Source organism: Apteryx rowi, unplaced genomic scaffold, assembly GCF_003343035.1.
Source record: "Apteryx rowi isolate R43461 unplaced genomic scaffold, aptRow1 scaffold_57, whole genome shotgun sequence".
NCBI lineage: Eukaryota > Metazoa > Chordata > Aves > Apterygiformes > Apterygidae > Apteryx > Apteryx rowi.
The window spans coordinates 1,852,140-1,875,910 of record NW_020450838.1 but is presented as its reverse complement, the minus strand read 5'-3'; the positions used below and the strand labels follow the sequence as shown (position 1 = coordinate 1,875,910).

Here is a 23,771-nt window from a genome sequence, read left to right as displayed (position 1 = left end):
TTGCTGATAAGAGAAGTGAAAAATATTTGGTAACGTTCTTTGTACATTTGCCTTTTAAAGAAGCTGAATATAAGGGGAAAAAACCCTGCCCTGCACTGAGAATACTGCAGAGCCACAGCTCCTGAGGATGGTTAATGGGAAGGTTGTGGATTTTGCTCTGTAACTGTGACTGGTGAAGAACTCCTCTGCTTCCCTCGGGGAAGGGCAGCGGGAGGAGGGACAACAGGGTGCTTGCAGGGACCTGGGTCTATGTAGCTGTGTTGAGAATCCCAGGGCTCCCAGCCCAGTGTAGGGAGCACTTGCCATGCAGGAAGCCCAGAGAAGGCCTTCTGGATATAGGGTGAAGAGACAGAGGTTTCTCAGATGCTAGCTGTGCCCTCCAGATTAAACCATTCTCTGGGAAAAGGCAAGGTCGTTCTGGGAACATGGTGCGGGAGCATATCCTGGGTCACCTCACTCCTGGGATAGCAAAGAAATGATTTAACACAGTGCAGGCATCCATGACATCCTGATATCTGAGGGTTTGGCATGGTGAGCGTTTCAGTGGTTACAACTTGGGCTGGAAGTGTGGCTTTGCAGTGGAAGGAGATTATTGCAGTCCCTGCAGAATAAACCTGTCACTACCAAACAGGGTGGGAGAAGCACACTTTACTCCTAAATCTGCAGGCTTCAGAGGTGTCTGGGACCTGGAATTTTTATTCAGCTCACATCTGTTCAGCATACAGTTCTGTGCTGGGCTGATGCACGTACGATAGCTGGGGGCATGCCAAGCAAACAGCAGGTCTGTGCCACAAAGTACTGGCAGCCCCAACCCATGAATGATTTAGGCTGCACTCTCTCACTCTTCTTGAACTCTGCAGTCGCCTTTCATAGTAGCACCTCCCTCCCTCTTCTGCCCTGGCTGCAGAAATATGCTCAATTAGGGTTAACTCAAACTGAATCAAACTTCATGCCTGAGGCTGGAAATCTTCCCAGTCAACTCACCACGGCCACATAGCATGGTGGGAGACAAGGCGAGAGAGGAGATGAACGCTTTTCAGAGAAATGAATCCAAGGAAACTTTGTTCACTTTTATTTCTGCAGGAGATGATCCCCCCAAAGGAGATTTCCCTGTTCAGAAAAAATCCCCGGTGAGTGTTACAGCTGGTTTCCTTTTCTTTGCTTTCTGCTCAGCTTGCTCTAAACATTGCAAGATCTCTCTGTTCCTTCCTCTGCTGTGCTCTGGCTAGAGACAGACAAACACCCTTTCTTGCAGAGGGTTGGAATAAGCATTAACAACTCAAGGCAAAAATCCTTCCATTAACCTGATTTAGTTAAGAAAGGGCAGCTTAAAGGGGAAAAAATGAGCTGTCTGAGTCTTTGGGGAAAAAAGGTTTTGATTGCTGCCTTTTTCCTGAACGCCCCTTTCCTTGTGGGAGAGTTTCTCTGAAGTAAAGGGGGATGTTGTACGTGGGAGGGAGGGAGTTGGCCTGTTTATTTAGTTTGATCAGACCCACCAGGGAAGGGTCTGCAGATGCTGCCAAGCAGAAGAAAGGACAGGAATTGAGGATGGGCCACTGATGTGTGTACCAGAGCCCTCCCGTAGTGCCAGAGCCTCGGGTTTAAATCTTTGGCTGTGATTTAAAGCCAGATTCGTCTGAATGTTTCTTGTCTTATGACTTTGATGCTTGTGCAGATTTTTCAGGCTAATTCTCATTGAGTGGTTGACCCCTAAAAATTGTACGCTGTCTCAGCTTTGGGGAGAAAAGGGCTTGTTTTGTATGTGCTCTGTCTTGCAGGACAATACTGTAATACTTGCTCTTATTGCCCTCAGTCAGTCATGTCATTAGCAAGCCCAGTATTTAGCTCACAATTTTAAGTACTGTGCAGGCATTAACTATTAAATAACTAGAGCTCCTGTGAAGTACATAAATTTAATCCTGTTTTGCAGCTAGTCAACAAGAGGGAGAGGTGAAAGCAAACATCTCCTGCAACTGGCACTTTAAATGACCTTTCTTTTTTTCAAAGACACAGACTATCAACTTCCACAGTATCTTTAAGAGCTCCAAAATCCCGCAGATCCCGGGTTCACATTGATAGCTAAGCACAGCAGAGTACCTGTGTGCTCGCGAATCCAGGCTTAGCCTCTTTGCTTTTGCTGGGGCTCTCTGCTGAGCAAGGTCCTCCTCTGCGAAAGCGAGCAAACTGCATCTGGCTGCCCTCATGGATGAAAGCTGCCCACTTTTGGATGCCCAGGCAGGCCACAGGCAGGTCAGTGATATAGCCAAGAGAATACATGAGGGTTTGTGCATGTGCTGGTGCCATCTCATGACATATGTGCCAAATGGAAGTATTCCTGCTTGTAAATGCCCTACTCTGTTCCACATTAGTAAGCAATTGCTGAAGGTGCTGACTCTCACACGTGGGCAGGGTTAGCTGGGAAGAGCCGCTGCCTCCAGCTTTCCTTTTCTTGCCTGCTTCCGCTCCTCCGCAGAGGGTGCCCGTCCCAGAGAAGGGGCGGCAGAAGTGGGCCACCACCAGGTTTTCTGTCACTACAGGTCACAGCCTGGCACGTGATACCCTAAACCGCTGCAGCTAAATCCACCAGAGCTTGTGTGTCGGAGTGCATAGTGGTGATTTCAGGGAGCAGTGTTCCCGACACCTGGCCCTGTGGGTTTGAACAGTTACACTCTGCATCTCAGCCAAACGTTATTAAATATCACGAGTATAATAGCAAGGTCTGTGAAAGTGAGGAATAAAATTATACCTATTGCATAGTTTTTACTTCCAGGTTCAAAAATACCTGCAAGTACCTGCAGGAAATGTAATTCGCCTTTTACAGCTTTTCTTCTCAATTACAAAGAACTTGTTGGAGAAAAATACTCTGTGTGTGTGTTTGTGCATTTACAGCTTRTATACACCACCATTTTGAGGCTGGTCTAAAAGCAGGAAGCCCTAGTGCAGTTTCCAAGGGAGCCCACTCTGTCTTACAAGCCATATGCTGGGCATGATGGTTTCAGAGTAAATAATAAAATGGATAATTACATATTTACCCAAGTAAAGCAAAGAGGCCAAGGGTTGCTTAATAAAAAGGCATCTCATACATAGTGAAAGATACATAAAAAAGAACAAAAATATTTGTGTTTAGAAGTGTTGGGTTGAGTTATGGAAGGCTTTTTTTTTTTTTTTTTGACAGCCGGTCTCTTCTCTTTTGTGGTTCTTGTGTAATCTTGGGCAAGACAACATCATTAAACTAAAATCTTGTAACCTTGATGCCATTCCTTTGGGGATCCAAATAAGCTCAGGTCTCTTGGTGGTGGAATAAACCTGAATAAACACATCTATTTTGGTATCTGTATTTGCATTTGGGACTCTAGGAAGAAATACGGAATACATTATTTCTGACACCAGGAGCAGAAATGCATGTGAAGAGTTCATCTTACTTCACTGGCCCATGCTATGGCCACTGAAAAATTAAAACTATAAATATAAATGCAGCTGTTGATATCCCCCCCCCCCATGCATCACCTAGTGTATGACAAGCCTCTCTTTCCCACTAATTGGGAGAGGCTGGATGGTGCTCTGAAAACCTGCTTTCCCCGTTGTGAGGAAGTGAAGCTCAGCAGCTGCTGCTCAGAGTGCAGGGGGCAGCAAGAGGGACTGAGGCACACTCAGGGTCATGCCAAGACTCATATATGTTTAAATGCATTGTTTAACTTAGAGACTGCAGATTTTACCCAGATTTAAGTAGGATTCATTCATACAGTGGCCAGGTTTGAACCATCACTGTTTTGTTTTGATTTTGATTAATAGATTGAATTATCCATAGCTGTGACAGTGTTCTTGGAATACAAAATGAGTGCCATGCATGAGAATGGGGAAGGGAGTGAAGCACAGCCAGGGCTGATGCTCTGCCTCGGTGAGCCGTGATGCATTTTGGTGCAACTGAGGTGCAGAGATTGAGGGTGGTTATCCCAGGAGAAGAAGCAGCTTCAGGTGGAAGGATGCAGCAGGGAGCAGTACCCTGGGGTCTATGAACTGCTGAAGTGAGGGCTAGTACTAGGAGAGGCAGCAGTTTCAAGGCAGCAGGCAGTAGCTTTAAGTGCGAAATGCAGAAGAAAGGCATCTGAAGGTATTTTTGCATCTCAGTGGGTTTTCACATTGCGGCAAAGAGGTAGTCAGGSAGCTGTGGGCTCCTGGGCTTTGGACTGGGCTCGCCTCTGCTGCTGGGGCATTATGGGGATATGTTGCTGGAGTGAAGGCTTTCACAAAGCTGATATATTCTGGTTTGTCTCCCACAGAAACTCTGTGGCTCCAACTACCCCCTGAGCATTGCTTTCATTGTGGTGAATGAGTTCTGTGAGCGCTTCTCCTACTATGGCATGAGAGGTACGTGTCCCATGTCTGGGAAGCAACTTTCTGTCCTTGGGTTTCTGTGCACACTGATCTGGTGTCCCAGGGTTGTGCTGTATGTGAACTCACTGTCTKTCAAAGGTCTTTGTTAAATTGGTATTTTTGGGATGCAGACATGAGCAATGTGCCCTAACGTTGAAGCTAGCCCTGCTTTGAGCAGAAGTTTGGGTTAGACACCTCCAAATGTCCCTTCCAATTTTTTTATGGTTTTRTGTCTTGAATCTGATTTTCCTGTGTCTGATGTCTTTCATAGCTGTGTGAAATCAGTGCATCTAAGAATTGAATCATACAGGCCTGTAACTTGCAAATAGAAAATATTCATAAGCAAAGCTACAGGTTAGGGTAAGATAAGCTAGAAAACATCTTTTCCAGCTATATATAAATGTGTATGAGCAAAGAAAGGCTAATACTCATATATCTCATTTGAGATCTTTCTGTGTCGGGATACCAGGGACAGGTCTGAAAGCACAGATCTTTTCACAACAGTGCCTATAGCTGCTAGACAAATCAGTGTATTTTTTCTGGCCACTATRGTGTAGTTTCCTGCTTACCTGGGAAGATGTATGTTAATTATCTGATGTGGTTTGCTTGTTTCCTTTTAGCTGTCCTGACACTGTATTTCATCAACTTCTTCCACTGGGATGAGAATCTCTCCACYTCTGTGTACCATGCCTTCTCCGCTCTCTGTTATTTCACGCCTGTCATTGGAGCCATCATGGCAGACTCATGGCTGGGGAAATACAAGTAAGTAAGGACAACTCTACACCATGCAGTCTGCATGAGGGTAGCGCTGAGCATGCTCCTTGTTATGAGGCTGGCTCATTTAGCTCAGGGTTCAGCAAAGATGCACCTACTAAGGTCAGCTCCTCTCTGTTAATGGAGGAAATGCTGGTCTGTTTGCTTATGCTATTCTGAGCTCCTCTTTCATGCAAGGATTGATATGGGACAAAATAATTTGTACAAATTAAATGTCATGAGCACGCCTTTTCTCCACCCTCCTTCCCTATACACCTTTGGAAGTTGAGATGTAGGGTGATTAACCCTCAGCTTGCCAAGATCTGCTGCTGAGACAGATTCAAAGAAGGTGAGGAAGAGTGTCATCTTCTGGATCTAGCAGTTTCAGGTGAAGATGTCACTAACCCCACTTATGCTTTCCCACATAGGGTGTGTGTGAGCACACTCATTTTTACCCCAGGGAAAGTCAGCTGGGTTCACTCAAATCATCTCCCTCAGCACATAACCAGGTAAATTTTCCCTGAGTGGATTAGGGTTTCTTCCTTACACTGATAAGTTGTGGGGCCATCGTCTGCCCCAAGGAATCATGGTGAGCAGCTGGATAGAGGACTTTCTTCTCTTGGTCCTGTCTATTCACTGCCTGAGAAGTCTTGCTGTCGGAGTGATGAAGTGTAGCTGGACCTGTCTCTCTAGGACTAAGCACACCTGGCAACGTGAGTCTCCACATGAAGAAACAAACTGGGATACCTCTCTCCCACAGGAAGTTCYAAGGGGTTACTTATGTTCTTTTTTCCCTTGTGCTTTGTGCTCAATTTCAGTCATTCTCTTGTCCCTTTGAATGAAAAGTAACAGCGGGGGGGTTTAACAATTATTCAATGTCTCATAGCCATGTTTATTGCTATCTGAGGATATCTGATCTTGCAGCATGGTGATGCGAGAAGATAAGTCCCTATGCTAATCCCTATCTCCTTTTAGAGCATCCAATGCCTYCATCCTAACAAGTCCTTCCATTTCCTCTGTGTGTGTCTGTGCTGCTCATAAATACGTAGGCATGTGATAATCCTGAAGATGTTTAAGGAATGGAGTACACTCAAGARCTTCATCTCCCTAATCAGATTTCCTTCCCCCCCCCCCCCAAGATGAGGGGGCAGATAGATGAGCTCAATAATACTTCAGAGGTACTCATATATCATTCCCTCATAACAGGGAAACCACACTCCTAATTTGGATGTGTTGGTCAAGTGGGTTGAATGTGGGCCACAGTCCTTATAGATACCTTCCAAACTAAGGATTCATTTAGGTACATGCTAGAAAATGCCAGTTATTAGTAATCTGGAAATGAAGCTGGATATGAATAGTACCCTTCTATTCACAGCTTTCCATGTGTGACGTACTGGAACATTGTTAGTTTATTCTGCCCAGCAACCTCGGTGAAGAAAGCAGGGGCTATCCCTCCTTCTTCTTAATCTGAACCTATTTGCCTATCTCTTTCTTCYAGTGCGTTCGGTGTTGACACAAAAGAATTATAGTTGCATGCAATATCAGGCGTATGGACTAATCAGTTCCTTGTGCATCTGCCAAGTAGACCTGCCATATCAGGAAACACAGGCACACTCTGTTTTCAGATCGTATATCACCCAGCACCTTCAGTCACTGCTGTTTGCTCTCTTCACAGGACGATCATCTACCTCTCCATTGTGTATGTGGTTGGCCATTTGATAAAGTCAGTCGGCGCAATTCCATCCCTAGGGAACCAGGTTGTTCATGTGTAAGTAACTGTTGAAGCTGCAATGCTGTTGCAATGGTAATTGATTTACCCAGTACTGTCAGTTGTTTCACCACCATCAGGTGAGCAGTTTGGGGGCTATGCATAGGTTGCTTTTCTCAGGGAAAGGTTTGGGATGTCTGGGTAAGAGCGGAAGGGGGAAGCTGGAAGYTAGAGCGTGAATGCAGCAGGAGCTGGAAACCACCACAACGATTTTGAACCCTTTGAAAAAGGGACATCTGATTGCCCCTCTCTGTTACATCATGTCACTGGAGTTTGGTCTTTCCCATTCCAGCTGCCTGTACCAGGCTCCTTCACCCTCTCCTCCCCCCCAAATCTTCCCTCATTTCCTCATTGGCATTGCTGCCCATCTCAGCAGCTCTGTGTGCCTGGGAACACAAAAAACCTGTAGAAGATGCAACATGATCTGTAACAGAGGAATGATCCGTCTTCTTCAAGCTACTACCCTTCCTGCCCTCTAGATTCATAACTGATAGGATTGTCAGGGTTAGTTCCCCAGCTGGCATCTCTGAAACCACCAAGCTCTTTTGGCCTAAGTGGCCACAACTCTGAAAATGTGAATACACAGGCAGGAGCACATCTCATTTACAGAGCAGCTTCCTGATGTCCTAGACTTGGTCAGTCCTGACACTCCTGTTCCATAGAGAAATAATTTGTAGGGCCAACAATGTGATTTTGAGGAGCACTGGGAGGTAGAAAGCACCCAAAAATGATGTTAATCCAACCCTTTTGACTCACCCCGGCTGAAAATCCTATAGGCAGTCTTTTTTTATTCTTTTTTTCCCCGTTGATCTCTGCAATCTCTTGTTTTCATATGAGTCAAAAATAATCCCACAGATGTTTGATCTGTTATGTCTGATAGGACCTCAGAGCAGCAAGAAACTGAGAAAAACTGTTTTGTTAATTGACTGCTACCAAATATAGAAATTGTTTTTCACGCTTAGCTTGCTCGTCATCATTGCCCACGTGCAAAAGACAGTGATACTGGAGAAATCATGGTTGGGTGACACTAAAATGCTCTCCTAAGTGCTGTAAAGGTTCTGCAATGGTGATATTTTTGTTCTTGCATGAAGGGTCCTGTCTATGGTTGGTCTGTTTTTGATCGCCCTTGGAACAGGAGGTATCAAGCCCTGTGTCTCTGCATTTGGTGGGGACCAGTTTGAAGAGGAACATGTAAGATTTTCTTTTCTTTCCTAAAATCTGCAGTGTCTGGTTACTTTATGAGCATGTTTGTGATCAAATCCTGTTGTACTAAAATAAGGGTAGTTTGCTAGGAAAAAAATGTAGAGAGGATGCTTCACAGGATGGTTTGCATGAGACTTAGGAGAATCAGGATGGCTCAGGAAAGGGAACTGACAGCAGGACAGAGATGACATTGGGATAGATGGGTCATAATTGCATTAAATAATCTAAATGCTAATTGGACATTGGAGTATTTGGAAGATCCTGTACAACATACCATGGAAAGGTAGCTACTTCTGAGCCAACTTAATAGAGGTGATAATGCACTGCAATGCAATATAGTGAATGAAAGATGAAATTTTATTGTCAGTCCCTATGCTTTCTTGGAAAGTTTCCCTCAAAACAGTGAGCAGTAATAGCCTGTATCTTAAATATTGCTCAGAAGGAACTATAGGAAATTCCGGTATTTCAAATGTAGTTCTAGTACCAAATATAGCCAAAAGGTTGAAATATGTTGTTTTCACAGAATAGAAGGTTTTGCAGAATTGTGGTTTGCACTTGGCAAAATGGTTTTTTTTAGCTCTATTTGTAGTGCATCTGTTGATTTGTAGTCCAGGTGCCTCATGTCCTCATTCTCCATCATAAGTGCTTGGCCCCCACCTGGCTTTCATGTCCTGTAAGATGCCAATCTCAGAACTCCCATTGTGCAACACAGGGGCTCAATCAGGGATGAGGTGGTGCTTAAGGGTCAGGAGGTACTACTGCAGCGAAGAGGGTCAGGAGGTACTACTGCAGCTCAGACAAGGGAACATTTAAAATTGACTTGAAATTAGATGGTTTGATTTATGTTGACCTAATATACAAATAAAAATTTTGGTTTTCTCAATGAATAATATTCAAATCAACTTCTGTGCAACTTCTGTGCATGACATAGGTCTTCAAATATGTAAGAGGCCACTACAAGGAAGGGAATAATTGTTCCAGTCTGTGATGAGTAGTCTTAAATTCAAGAAGGATGATTTAGGATAGACAGTAGACTTTCCAACAGTAGATCCAGAGAAGTCCTGGACTAGGCTGGGGCTGTCGAAAGTCCCCGGTAGTGGAGGCATTGAAGAAGGACATTAGACTAATGGTCCAGCAGGAAAGGCACTTGTAGGGTTGGTTGGACCTTGGACAAAGGATAGCCCCTGGGGATGGGAGCCAGGTGTTGTCTTTTGCAATGCSCCAGTATATAGTCAGCATTTAAAAAGTGAGTAATATAGACTAGAATGCTTCTTTTAAAATTTGGGGAAGATTTGTGCTTTCTGCACCTGAACTGTGTGATATTGAAGCCATGCAGCTGGTGACTAAGGTATACTAAGCAGAAAGAAGCTGGGAGGTTTGATAGCCGCTTATTCCAAGCAGACCCTTGTGCAGGCATGTCCAGCCTGTGCGTTAGAGGACGCTGCAGCAGCAGGAGCAGCAATCAGCTGGCGGTCACCGGCCTCCTCAGCTGGCACAACCCTGACCGAGAGCAGGCCGCTGTGCAGTGCTGCTCAGCGCTCCAGGAATATGCCCGGTGCATGCTGGCATGTGGGCATCCCTGCTAGCAGCACCAATAATTGTCCCTAAAGGATTGCCATAGGTGTTACAGCAGCCTGTTCAGAAGTACTACTTTTATGAATATTAATGATTAATAATGTTTACCCAGCATCTTTCAATTACCAGCTAATTACAATATGATAATATGTACCACTTATCTTCTGAGTGTTTTGTAGACTTCAGCTAATGAATCTCAGCACCCCAGTCAGGCACATAAGTATTATTATCCCAAACTTACCACTACAGCTGAGTTACAGAGAAAATACTGAATTACCTATGGTTGTGTGGGTCTGTGCCCATTCTCCAGTATTCAGACTATACCTCTCCAACAAATTTATCAAATGCTAAGGTTCAAATATTCACCTGCATGTTGCCTTCATGAGAAACAAATTTAGAAAAACTGTTAAAAGGCTTCTGATAAGGACAATGTGCTATTCCATTCATTTTTTTTAGAGCAGAAATCTTGTATTTTACCATCTGGAAATGACTTTGCCTTTCAGGGAAAAAAAGAAAAAGAAAAAAAGATTTGATGCTATGTGAAAGGAAACAAGTCTTCAAAATTGGAATGAGAAGCTTTGATTTTGTAAGGAATGAAATGTTTGGGGCCAACCAAAATGTTTCTTCCCTTCAGAGTTGTTTGAGGGGGAGTCGTCATATTTTTCATATCTTGTCCTACCTGAAGTGGAAGAAGTTATGATAATTCCCAATGAAACGAAGAATTTAGTTCTTCCTTCATTTGCAGGACACCAGTAAACTTCATCTGAGCCATTAAGTGCACAGGCTCACTTGTTCCGTCTGGAAACCAGAGATGTGGTAGTTCTGAACAAATATTTATGTATAAAGATATATAAAACTTTAATATAAATTTTTATATATAAATATAAAAATATAATACTTTAAATACATATTAAAACTTATATATATATTTTGTGTGTGTATATATGTKTGTGTGTGTATATATCTATATATATAACTATATATCAAAAATATAAAAGTGGTCCTGCATATTCCCACATAGAGACAAATTTAGATTTTGAGGTAAATGCACACCACAGTCTGGTTTTCTTTAAAATACTTTATGGATGTAATATCCTTGGAGCTGCCACTTTGAGAACAGTACTACTGCAAACAGTGATGGAGACCACTGGTTCAGCAGGAGGTCAGATAGGGAAAATGGATTTATCTGCAGGAGATTTCTAAGCATCTTTGTCTATAGGATTAGCAGTCCAGGCTAAAAATGCCTGAATGGAATAATATTTGCAATATGTTATATAAATGCACAGGCTGCTGTGCATATTAATTAAGGACCAAAGCTGCTTTCAAACAAGGTGGTACGGTTTTGAAGGTACTAAATAGCTCTTTCTCTTTGTTTCTTTTTTTTTTCTGTTGCCATGGAGATCAGGATTATCATGTATGGTACCTTTTCTCAAATTAGCTAATCCAAATCATGTTATTAATGTACGTCTGCTCCAAAGATTAAGAAAGCAAGGAGGGAATTCTTTTTTTTCCAATCAGCACAACTTGCAAGCTGCTAGGTCATTATTTTTGTACTCACTTCTGCTTCTCTGACCATTTTTTCCCATAACTGAAATTTGTAAATGTGTGAAATAAGATGCCCCAAATTCTTTATGCATCACTATCCTCTTATTTTACCAACCCGTTGCTTTTGGCAACTGTTGCTCTAGACTTTATCATGCCGAGAGCTGTGTGCTTGAGTCCTGCTCAGCTTATGGAAGTTCAAAATTGCTCGGATAGGAAAGGCTGTAGATACAGCATGAGAATGTGGCTAGAAGAGAGCAGGTTTGAGGACTGTTCCACACCACCCCTATCAAGTCATGGCAGTGCTACACCAGAATCGGGGGAGATTGCTGAGGCTAGTAATTTCTTTAGATTTCTTTATGATGGCAAATAGCTGGTCATAAAGGTAGAATAAAGTATACCTCTATTAGCCTAGTGTAGCAATGGAAAATACCAGGTAATCAAAAAAATCAGTAAGGACAGAAATGGAGTTTTGGAGATAATAAAGACACAGTGCTGTTTGCTGTTAACCATGGGAACAAGCCGCAGGGATCTTATAAAATAAAGGCTTACTACTCCTTTAATTCAGGATAAATCATTTACAAGTAATGAATGGATTAGTTTGTCTGGGGCTGACAAGTTTTAAACTTTTGTAAGGTCCAAGAGCCCAAGCTGATGGGTCTTCATTGCTGTGCTGGGGCCAGACAAAGCAGCCCTTCACCCAAGCGCAGGAATGTCCAGTCCTCCTTGGTGGGTGGCAGTGGGAGGYGATGGGAGCTCTCCGAGGTCTCACCCTCACTGTCCCAGCATCCACATCACAAGGGGACRTAAGAAAAGCCCTTCCAGCAAGCTCCTGCTTGCCTCCCTTCCCTTGTAGTAATTCTCTGCTGTGATAAGAGGTTTCTTGCCATAGGAGGTAGCAATATTTCCCATTGGCCACACTTTCAGTTGTGGGAAGTTTTGGTACTTTTGGGGATCCTTGGCTTCCTTCCTTAAGGGTTGTCCTCTTTAAGCTGTCTGCAATTCTTCACGCTTTTTCCTGTTTTCCAGCCCTGTAATTATTGGCATCTCAGGGAGTAGAAGGGAGCAGGACATGTTTTAGAAGAAGAGGCAAACCAGGCCCCTGGAGAGCTTCCTTACAGTGAGCTGAGTTAAAGCTTCGCATTCAGATGATGCTCAGGTCACAGACACATGGCTCAAGGTGCCCTAAGGAGCTCCCTGCCCAGTGCTGAGCCATGTCCCAGGTGATTTGCGCACTATGATAAGATGCCCTGGTGACAGCTGGGAGCTGAGCCTAGATACGTGTGGGATATATTGGCTGCTTGGGCTTGGACTGTCCTTAAATGCTGGTTTCACCAACTCAGATGTCCAGCTGTAGGAATAGCTGGTGGTGCAGGTGAGCATGGTGTAGGTCAGGTAGCCTTCTCCTCTTTAGCCACTTCCCTGACCTGCCCAGGCACAGGGGTGAGGTTTAGCACTGTGTGTGTGTGTGTGTGTGTGTGTGTGTGTGTGTGTGTGTTCCAAAGAAATCCCATAAACAAGGAGAGATGGCTCTCAGTAGAGCGCCCCTACACATCAGTCCTGCTAAGGGGACCAGACTTAGCATGGAAGTCCTTGATTCTTTCCAAATTTTGAATTATGCAGGAGGAAAGGAGATCAGCAGGAATCTTTTGTCTTTATGAATTGTAATTTGTTACAGCACTGGCTGAATTCTGAACTCTTTCTCTAAGAGTCAGTCCCTCCATCAGGCCCTTGATTTGCCCCAATAGATTTAATTTACCCTATTAATTTGAGATTGGYTGGTCTCATCTTGGTAATCTCTCACCTGACAAATCCTTCTCTTGTTTGCTATTGCTCTCCCATCTATGCTATYGGTACCAACTCCTCAAAATAACAGGTTTCTTTTTCTATTTCTGCACTGGAGAAGAGGAGGGGAAAAAAGAGCTTAGACATGGGAAAAAATGATGGACTTGTCAAGCTGTGCCAAACTGGRTTGAATTAGGTGACAGAGGATCTGAATCATGCTACTTGTTCTGAATAAGTAAATGGTTTTCCCCCTTCCARTTTCACAGCACTCTCAAAGCAGTGGCTTTTCCTCTGAAATGCCAAAAAGCCCCGAAGCGCTTCTCAAGTAACGTGAGCTGATTTGTGTGAGCGTTTACCATCACCTGAACGCAAGCTTGTTTGCTTAACATTTTATGCACTGTGTGTCAATATTTACCCAGCCTTCCTAACAAGAGAATTGATAGTGTTCAATTTGCAAGCCCAATGCTGTGCGTTAGCTGTGACATTGATATTGTCTTCTCTTGTTTTAGACCTCGGAGAGAAGCAAGTTTTTTTCTGTCTTCTATTTATCCATTAATGCTGGAAGTCTGATCTCCACGTTTGTTACTCCTGTATTGAGAGGTCAGTGTTGATTTAGAATAAGTYGATAATTTAGCTGCCCTCTGACTACTCTGCTGTGCATAGTTAGGCTCTCATGACAACTGAATGACAGAAATTACATTATCTCTGGAGTGGCCAGTGTATTGCRTTTACGCCTTGTTAATCCTGCCGTAGCAGCATAACGGATTTATGGGTACTAGCATATGAGTCACGCAAACCATATTCCCAGCTGTATTTCAAAGCCAGCCTGAACTGTAGAGTTAAAATATGGAAGGTGGAAAGACCTGTATGGTCTAATCCTCCACCCTGCCAGTGCAGGATTGTTCCCTGGTCTTGCCTGCAGGTAACCTCTGGGTGGAGGTTGATCCCTGCTGTTCTGTGCAGGTGTTCAGGCTGAATGACTTAGCAGGGCTCGTTTTGGAGTCCTACCTTCTCCCTCATGCAGGGCGCTGCTGACTTCCAGAGGGCTCTGTACTTGCACCCAGGCTTGTCTGCGTGGGTCCAGTTGCAAGATTGCAGCCCTGAGGAATTAGCCTTGAAGACAAAGCCCAGGCCTATGCCCCACTTAAGGCCTACTTTGCATTCCAGCCAGCTTGCACAACCCCTTTAGTCTGTAGTTTTGCTGCACTCACTCCATTGTATCTCAGCACCTAGAAGCCAAGGAGATTGGCACACTCTAAATACAGACCCACAGGCGGAAGGAGGACAGCAGTCCATAGGCAAAGGGGACAGGGACAAGGTAGCCTTCATGCTCAGTAACARTTTTTTTTCATTTCATCCAAGGGCCACCAGGAGGTTTGCTTTGTTCAGAGTGGCTATTTTAACAGGCTGTTCRTTTCACGAGGCAGTGGGCAATTGTGCTTCTCTTGTATTTATGCCAAAGCATACAGGCAAAGACAAACTGTCTCTCTTGCTCTTTCTTTTACCAATGATGTCCTCACATCCATATTCTGTTGGGAAGGGGCTGCTGCTAAATGTAATCAGTGGGTGGATGAAAATCTGGTCCCCTTTGGACATCAAAGTCTGTGCCAATACAGTGTAACAATAAACTAGTTGCAACATGGAAATGAGGTGAAGTGGATGGGAAAAGAGTAAGATTTCTGCAAAGCATGAAAGCTTTTCTTGGAAGAACAAGAAATGCAGTTCATAGACATTTGGCAGAAATGTAGAATATATATTTTTTAGGTGTAGAAGTCCAACAGTTTTAGCTCACGTTGCATGTCAAAAGTTCAGTGTGTCCATAACATTTTGCTGCCAGCTTTGGGTTTGAATTTCGGCTAATTCACTGAAAATAGACAAATGAACGCTATGCATGCACATGGGTATGCGACTGACCATGACTGCCCAGGGACAACAAATAGTAACAACGAAGGTTTCACGGGCTGGTTTCCTGTTAACTATGTGGGCTTATTTTAGCCATATGTATTTGTTATTGCTCCATTTAAGAATACAATAGTTTATAGCCACTGGCACACAGACACAGATCTCACTGCTGGATTGCTGTTTGCAATTGGATTTCTAAATTCACATAGTGTGAGAACTGAGMTAGGCCAAGAGGCACAGGGTTTCAGAGCTCCCACAGTTAACCGTATAGCTCCGATCAATCAAAGCCACGTTCTGAAAACCTGGCTTCCTGATGGCTCATAATATCATAAGATCTGAGGTCTGGGACAGGCTAGCTCTAGTGAGATTGGGAAGGTGGAAAGAAAGAGAACTGGAGAAACTGGAGATGCAGCTGGAACATTAAGTCTAATGCTGCACTCCCTCTTACTCTGGAGTAGGCATACTGGCTTCACCTTGTCCACTGTAAGTTGATATGAAAACAGATTCAGGATTTTAGCTCAATAATTCATGCAGCTGGCACAAATAATGCAGAAATACTGTACTAGTATTTAGATCTAGTCAAATACAGAATGATCCCAGATTTTTAGTTAACCAGGTAGGAAGGTTGGGGTTTTTGTTTTCTGATTTTTTTTTTTTTTTTTTTTTGAGCATTTACAGTTCCCACCATTTCTTTCTACCTATTCGTCTGCTCCTCCCCTCTTCCTGGCTACCATTCTCATCAGTATCCCGTTATCAGCTGCTGTTGCTGGCAGACACTAACCCTGCTTCCAAATTGTCTCTGTCAAGGGAGGACAACTGTTTCAAGGAGATTCAATTCACAGCGTCAAGCACCAGCAAAGAAGATTTAAAGCCAGTGGAAGTGACTGATTTAGGGGAACTAAATCAAAGGCCCAGGTAACATAAGTCTGACTGTAATGAGATGCTTTTATTTCCGCCTTCTTTTTAGGGGATGTGAAATGTTTTGGAGAGGATTGTTACCCACTGGCTTTTGGCGTCCCAGCAGCACTGATGGTGTTAGCCCTTGGTAAGTGGAAACTATAGTGCTTAGAATAGTAATTAACCATTTGGGAGTGCATGGATAGATAAGAAAATGCACAAGTTCAACAACTCTGGATGGATACTGTGATGCGAAACTCAAGGTTTCAAGGTCATCCAACAGTTGTAAAGTTTTAGAACTATTAACTTAGAGTAACCCATTGACACCCCACCTAAAGTGTTTCTCCAGCACAGGCCACGGTAGTAGTGTTAATCTTGTCTCCTCAAGTCTCTCTGATCTGCTTCCACCGTTGTCAAAGTCTGATGTTGTAATAAGATAATTCAGGACAACAAAGAAAACCTGGTTCATTTAGGCTATGGCCATCCTGCAGTTCTGTATCATGACATTGGTAAGGGAGTTGTCTGGTAAGTGTTTTGTGATATGTAATTGCCTTGTGCTACAGAACAAGGGGAGGCACCAAAATGATTCTCCTGGTATTTTGCAGCTTTGCCTGTGAACATGTTTGGCCTTTGAGCTGCAATCTGAGCAGTCCTCAAAGTCCCCCAACTTACAGGAGAGAAGCTTAGCATGCAACTTTTAACATCTCCACATGCTTTTTGTAGCTTGGGACCATCTTTAATGGCCCAGATGTTTGCTTCAGAATTTTTTTGCCACACAGAAATCCCAAAAGAGGAAACTGAATGAGACATTGCTTTATTCTGAGCTGTCTCAGTTTGCTTGACTGAAGTCATACGCACAATTACAGTGACAGCTTATTATTATGTTGCGGTAATAAGCCCTTATTGCCTAAGTGTCAGGAGGCAGCTGCAATCACCCTATTTCCTAAAGCTTGCATCTTACCCCTGTTAAAGTACTGCCAATGTTTCTCCTTCAACCTCTGTCAAATACCTAGTAGTTTCCATATTCCTACTGTTATTCCTTGGTAGCCAATACAGAGGACATCCCCTTAGCTTTAGTTTCACAGTTGCAGGTGACTGAGGGGAGCAGTCCCCTTATTACACTGCATTTGAGAGGGTTTGACACAGCATGGGGTGAGTTCTCATTCGGCTTGTTAGCTTAATTGAGAGACCAAGCAATTGTGTGATTTCACCATAGCACCTGTGATTTGAAAAGTTGTCCCCCTAGGGAATGCGAATGTTGCTCTTTCCCCTCAAACTTCCATGAGAGAGAAGGATCAGGACCCTGGAGAAATGTCATCAGCTCACAGCTAATGTTACAGCAATTATTTTCAAAAAAGTGCATGGTCATGGGCATGAGAAGCTTCTCATTTCCCATATGGCTTGTTCATATCAGTTTAAGACAGCACAGGATCTTCTGTGCGCCATTGTGTGATGAATGTTTCCAGCAGGGTAGCAGTTGCCCAGGGGAAAATGGACATGTAAATATTGCAGTTTCAGTGYGGGCGTCAATCGAAATGTGTTTTCAGCTAGTGTCTTTCTGCCAGATTCCACGGTCTGTCTGGCAAAGTGGCTTCGTGTTCTTTTGTAACATGTTAAAGTGCTCTTGGAAATGATTTCTTTGACTATGTGAGCAGCATGCAGAACTGCAGAAAATRCCCTTCCAGTCCTGACTGCCCCCCTGTGATGCTGGAAAGTGAGGATAGGTCTAGAGGCAGAATGGAAGTTTTATAGAGCAAGATTACCTGGATTTCTTCAGTTTCTGACAGTTGGATGAAGATTGATACTGTCTAATCTCAAATGCCAAAGCTGGTGCTAGAACCTCAGTTTTCAATGACATCCCCAGAAGATATTTCAAGAAAGCTCGTGAATCGCCRTTTGGAGGCACCAACTGCTCTACATGCTGATGCTAGAAGTTAGGACGTGCAATTATGCACTCTGACTTTGGACAAGGGTCTTTGAGTGGGATTCWCCTAAACTGACTTCAGCAGCCTCTCTGATTGTTTTGCAAGTCAAAACTGGATGTCACGGGTCWTCTTCGTAGTCGGAGAAGAGAAATGATGAGTCATCCCCAATTTCCCAAGACACCTGCATTAGGACAGAAATACCTGCTTCTCTCCATTGGCTGTGGAGTGACCCTGGATGACTGGGTTAGCTTAAAGTGCTGAGGTTGGGCCTGATGGAGCCCACTTTCAGCTTCTGCAGTGCTTCTCCATGTTAATGTCTTTGTAATTGCAATGCAGTCTAAGGCTCTCAAAGAGCAGGACAGATTGTCTGTAATCAGATAGCTCCATCTGTGACAGAGCTTTGAAGGCTTGCTCTAGTGTTCTCTGTGCTTTGAGGGAGAAAAACAAGACAAAACAATATCTTAAAATTTCCATTCCTTTATGGAAGCCAAAACAGGTAATTTCTGTTAATGCCAGCATGTGATGCAGTGACCTTCATGAGCTGGATTGACAGTTCCCACTGAAATCTGTGTGAGATGCAAATATACRGAGCCCAGGTTGGATCTGGATTCCTCCTCACAGAGTTGCAATGACTCAGAATTGGGTTCCAACACAGATATAATACATTAGATGCAGCAATTAAATGTAGATTGTTCAAYAATTTTAGCCTATAAAAAGCAGGAATAAGGGAGGATTTTCAAAGCATTAATTCCCAGTGCAAATCAGATGTGGAGATGCCTCTTGTTTCAGAGCAGATCATGAGAAGATGACAGTGACTTCCTGGGGATCCCACAGCCTCTTGTAGGATGTTGCATTTTGCTCCATCTGAAGGCATTAATGGAATCCTGTATATTTGTTCTGCTTGATGAAAGAACAACCCTGTAAGCMCCAGGGGAGAGGATTTCTGTTGAATACAGGGTCGGGGGTGGATGGTCCTCCACAGGAACCAGTACATGAGTAAGCCCTTAGTCGCATGAATTCCCATTTGGATTATAATATTTTTCAGTTGTGTTCATTGCTGGAAGTGGACTGTACAGAAAAACACCACCGGAAGGGAACGTCTTACTTGAAGTGTGCAAATGCATTGGAGTAAGTGCGTGCTGTTCCCTTCCTTTTCATGCATGACTCTGAGGCTACAGGTCAGAAAAGTACAATGGGAATTTGGAGGTGGTATTTAGAGTTCTTCTGTATGTTGCTCCTGGATGTCTTGCTGATGAGCTGTAAGAAATAAGGAACACATTTAGGACCTAGTTTGTCCTTCCTTCAATATTTTGATTGTTTTTCTTTACTCTTTGAATTATTCTGCTGATGTGAGCAGAACCACTAGTGGGGATGCAGGTGATAACTGAACCGAAGGGAAAATTCAGAAACCCTCAGAGTGTCAGAAATATGACTCAATTTTTTTCAGCTGAATAACTTTACTGAAGTTTATCAGTTCAGGAGACAGTAATAGTATGCATTCCTATTAAGCACATTCAGCATGTTAATGTAAATGAAAGAGACACCTGCTGAAGTCATATTATAGCCTTATCAATTATCTTTCATAGTGTGTGAACTGAATACAGTGTATGAAAAATTACTCTCTTGGTGTTAGGTGGGTAATAACATTTCTCTTTCAGGAAGCTGCTGCAAACAGCAGATGTTTACTCTCTGCCTAGGTCTATGCTAGTGACAGGCTGAGGTTTTTTCTTTTTCTTGATTCTTAAGTGAGGTGGCCACTGTTTTTGCTAGGGTCTGTTCAATGGCTGGAGTGCACAGCATAAACAAACCAGTTACATAAGTGGTGTCACTTGATTTCTCCTGCAGTGAGAAACCAACACGAAAGATGGTCTAGGATTGACTGAGACATGGGCCACAGCAGGAATATACAAAGGAAGACCTACAGAACAAGAAAGAAATGTGAATTCCGATTTTGACTTTGCTGTGGCTAATGAGGCATTTCTTCCCTAGCACAGTCGTCAATCCAAAAGGCACCTTTCAGAAAATAAAAGATTTTAAAAGTTTTATCATGTAGCAAGCTTTAAATCAAGMAAGAAACAATCTTTGGGGGCCAATATCACATCTGTCTGGGAAAGACAAGACACGAGGTAGTTCATTCCCGCATTTACTCAACCAGTGTCACAGAAATTTTCCTTCAGAGAATTGGTCATAAAGGGTCCAGTCCTGCACATCTAGATATCAGAAGTGTCCAGCAAAACCCTCACAATTATCTGGAGCTGCTTATGTCTGGGGATTGGGAGGGCAGCCTTGAGTTGGGAATCTGAGAAGGGCAGGAAAGTAAGGTCTCTGAAAGGCAAAGGAAATAGTTAAACTAGGTGGCACACATGCAGGAGTTACTCACCTGTTTTTCCTCCCTAGTTTGCTATCAAAAACCGGCTGAAAAACCGCTCCCGTCAGATTCCAAAGAGAGATCACTGGCTAGATTGGGCGTCAGAAAAATACTCAGTAAGTAATGCCTTACCTGGCAAGTGYGTAGTGGAAGAGGGAAGGAGGGCAGAAGGCATGAAACTAGCTTTCCCACATGGCACACCACTCCTCGCATGCACTGTGCTCTCACTTTGCCTGTCCATTCCCACATCTGTACTCTCCTGACCCTTAATGGACAGTTTAGGTGCTGCACTGAAATGTAGAAATGCAAATATGTSCAATATCATGAATATGTGCAATGAAAAATTGCCATGCAACTCTCTGGAAAGAAATAGGAGCTCTCACGCTTTGTAGCTTCAAGTTCTTATTGGTTCATCCCCCCCATCTTACCTTTTTGCCTATTCCTTTTGTAGAAAAAACTGATCGGTGAGGTTAAAATGGTGACGCGCGTTCTCTTCCTGTTCATACCACTGCCGATGTTCTGGGCCCTGTTTGATCAGCAGGTACAGTACAGTGCGCCATGGGCCGGGCTGCCAGGCTGGGTTTGCACCAGTCATGCCAGGGTAACCGAATTCTCCTGACACTGCAGTGTCCTGGGGACACAGAGCTGCACACTTCAACCACGCGTCCACGGGCTTGTTAAGGCAGTACCTATCATCACTGCTGGTCATGCCTTCGCAGTCCTGCCTCGTTATTTGGGATGGGAGGCTGAGAAAAAAGTGTGTGCCATGCCCACTGACAGGAGATAAAGGCATTAAAGAGAAGGGAAGGAGTAAGGAGAAGGGAAAATAAGACCTCCAGCACGGTCATCATCTTTGTCTCCATGTTTTCTAGACCTGTAGGACATCCTGAAGGCTTCACAGCTGTCTGTTTTCTCCTTAGGGATCCAGGTGGACTTTGCAAGCCACAAAGATGAATGCTGATTTTGTAAGTACTTAATGTCACCAGGGATGATAAAACTAGTAGTAACATCACTACTCTTGTTTTTTAATCGGAGACTTGCAATATTAAGAGCTTCTGCGTAATGAGTCTGTATGAGTTGCACTTCTGGTGATTAGAAGAGAAAGGCTCTAGGTGGCCATATGCAATTCATCACAGCACATCTTGGCAAGGAGTTAGGGCTGGGGAGCCATCAGCAGCCTGCAAAGTCAGGAGTGCTTAAGCATTGGCCACTAGTTGCTCTGTGACCTTGAGCAAGCTACTTATCAGCTCAGGTAGGGTTTCCAGCCTGCTACCCCCACTGAAGACAGGGAAGTCAGAGAAAGTTCACGCAGCCRTTATGAGGTGTAATTAGAGCTATCATAGTTGTATACTTCTGCTGCGGCATAGTTGGTAATACGTTAATGAAGCCTCTAGCAGTCGGCAGGAATCCTGCGTAAAGGGTTGAGATGTGGTGAGGATTAATTAGTTAGTAGCCATAAAGTATTTCAAAGGTGTGAATGGCTAATGGTACAGATGCAATGACAGATAAATGTAGATGAGCTGTCTGCCTAAAGATTTCACCCTACAGGGCCTGTTTCCAGACATATATGTTTTAACAGGCCATCTGGGTCTTACCTGTGGATACTCAGGTCAGTATTTAGAGTTATAAATGCCCATTTTACACTTTAAATCCCAAAATGTGAGCCCTTCTATGTCACTCCCATTAGATATTGGACTCTCAGCATGTGATACTCATTAAGCTTAATTAATTCAAATGATGCATGAAAAAGACTACACCTTGAGTAATATTTTATCCACCCCAGAAAGAAAAAACAATGAAAGTTCATGCAGTYTTTGTGATATGTATCTAGAAACTTTGTCGTAAGCTGTTGTGGTAGCATGCATTTAGTGATCCATTAACAAAGCATTTAAGGATCACCAGAAGTCGCTTATTAAACTCTCCCTGGTGGAGAAGAAAACTGTTTGGKTTTTTTTTCTGTTATACCAGCTTGGATGGATTTTTGGCATGTGTTTCAGTCTGATTCCCTTTCCACAACCATGGAGAATTGCCCCAACCCCCAAAGGTGAGAATTAACTGCAACATTGGGGTAATTCCTCCATTAAACTTATTCTAGTAAATGTTTGCAAAATTCCCCTTTCTTCCCTTCTCCAGCTGAAGTGCTCAGCTAGGGTGGCCAGAGTTAACAGGAAATGATTTAGTGTGAGATGTGAGGTTTACAGGCTTCTTTCCTAATGCCGCATTTGTATAGCATGCACAAAGTGGCAGAAGGAGAGGGTATTTGCCTCATCTTTTTAATTGTAAAGCTTCTTTGCTGTGCCCTACGCTTTCAGTTCTCCCAGGAGGCTGCTGCTGGCAGAGACAGACAGCCATTTTATATTCAGCTCAGGACAAGCCTGACAGAGAGGAGACAAACCCCCACAGTGCTTTCTCGGAAAGATATTACGTCCTTCCTATTTTTTCCCCCTTTTCTCCTAATCCTAATTTAAAATAAAAAGCATTGCATGGAGTTCAGACAAACACCGGCCCCTTTCTGGAGACAGCTGACCTGTCCCTTTTGCAGGGCTGGGATTCCCCCGTCCATCCCCATTGACCTTGCCTGGTCACAGGGGCTAAGCACAGCAGTGTGAGGGTGAGGCAGCCCTTACAGATTCAAGGACCATTGGCTTAAACTGAGAAGTTGAACAGGTGACTGAAATCCATAACCTGTTTTGGTTCCTGTGGATGGAGGAAAGGAGGAAAGAGGTGTTTTTACTGCCCACTGACTCAGGGTGGTCTGTTGCTGTCCTTTCAGGGTGTTTGGGCCAAATGTGAACAGACCTCAGAAGGTCCTGAAGCTTGAGAGCAGTCACTTGGGCTTTTCTCATTATAGAAGCAAAGAGGGAGGAAGGTCTAAATCTRCATCCTGGCTCGGACTCCAACATGCCCATTCCTCCCTACTCACCTAGTTCAGGGGTAATCCAGTTTGAAAGATGGGTCTCAGTATCTATGATAGGCTGTGTCCCAGCTGCCATGTATCAAGAGCTTCCTTCTGCAAAATGATTCCCATCAAACACTGTCCTTAGACAGCAAGTGTCAAGAACACAGTATCAGCTGCTAAAGCCAACAAAAAGCATCTGAGGAAACAGTCTTTGCTGCTAAGGCCTATACTGTGGGCTGTTTGCTTATTTGCCATCAACCGTATACACTGTTATTTTATGATGTTTATGAATCACTTGGAATGTCTTTTTGTTTCAGGGAATATATGTCCTTCAGCCTGACCAAATGCAGGTAAAAGATACTGTAGGGTAGGAAATAACTCTTAGAAATGTTTTTTCTTTTTCTCTCTTTCTTGTTTTTCTTGTGGGTCCAATGGCCTTTCTCTGCTACTTTTGAAGGCCATGGCAGTGCTCCCCCTGACTGTTGTGGTGTGGACTCTGTGCTACCATTTGCTAGCTGTTCCACAAGGTTAGCCGTGGGACTTTGAAAGTCCCTAAGGATGTCCTAACGTAGAAGTTGAATCCTGCAGAGTAACGTAGAGGTGCAGGGGGATAGAAACTGTATCTCCCTGGACCAGAAGCAGAACTGGGCCACCAAGTTCCGGATTAGGACATGCCACCACAATAGTGCTTCAAACAATGCCAGTGTCTGGAATGTACAAATTGCATCTCCTTTTAATAGGTCCCTGTGCTGGTGTGAGCATTGTAGCTGGAGTACGTTT

General features: G+C 43.7%; 1 protein-coding gene across 1 annotated transcript in view; it reads left to right on the top strand.

Moving 5' to 3' along the window:
* Positions 1-998: 998 nt before the first annotated feature.
* Positions 999-23,771, top strand: part of SLC15A2 (solute carrier family 15 member 2) — a 39,630-nt gene continuing 16,857 nt past the window's right edge. Inside the window, exons 1-12 of the mRNA XM_026082228.1 lie at positions 999-1,130; positions 4,281-4,368; positions 4,995-5,136; positions 6,803-6,895; positions 7,987-8,086; positions 13,510-13,600; positions 15,870-15,947; positions 18,770-18,852; positions 20,122-20,208; positions 20,544-20,633; positions 21,013-21,057; positions 23,309-23,341. Of these exons, the coding sequence (XP_025938013.1) occupies positions 999-1,130; positions 4,281-4,368; positions 4,995-5,136; positions 6,803-6,895; positions 7,987-8,086; positions 13,510-13,600; positions 15,870-15,947; positions 18,770-18,852; positions 20,122-20,208; positions 20,544-20,633; positions 21,013-21,057; positions 23,309-23,341 (1,062 nt within the window). The remainder of the gene's footprint in view (positions 1,131-4,280; positions 4,369-4,994; positions 5,137-6,802; positions 6,896-7,986; positions 8,087-13,509; positions 13,601-15,869; positions 15,948-18,769; positions 18,853-20,121; positions 20,209-20,543; positions 20,634-21,012; positions 21,058-23,308; positions 23,342-23,771) is intronic.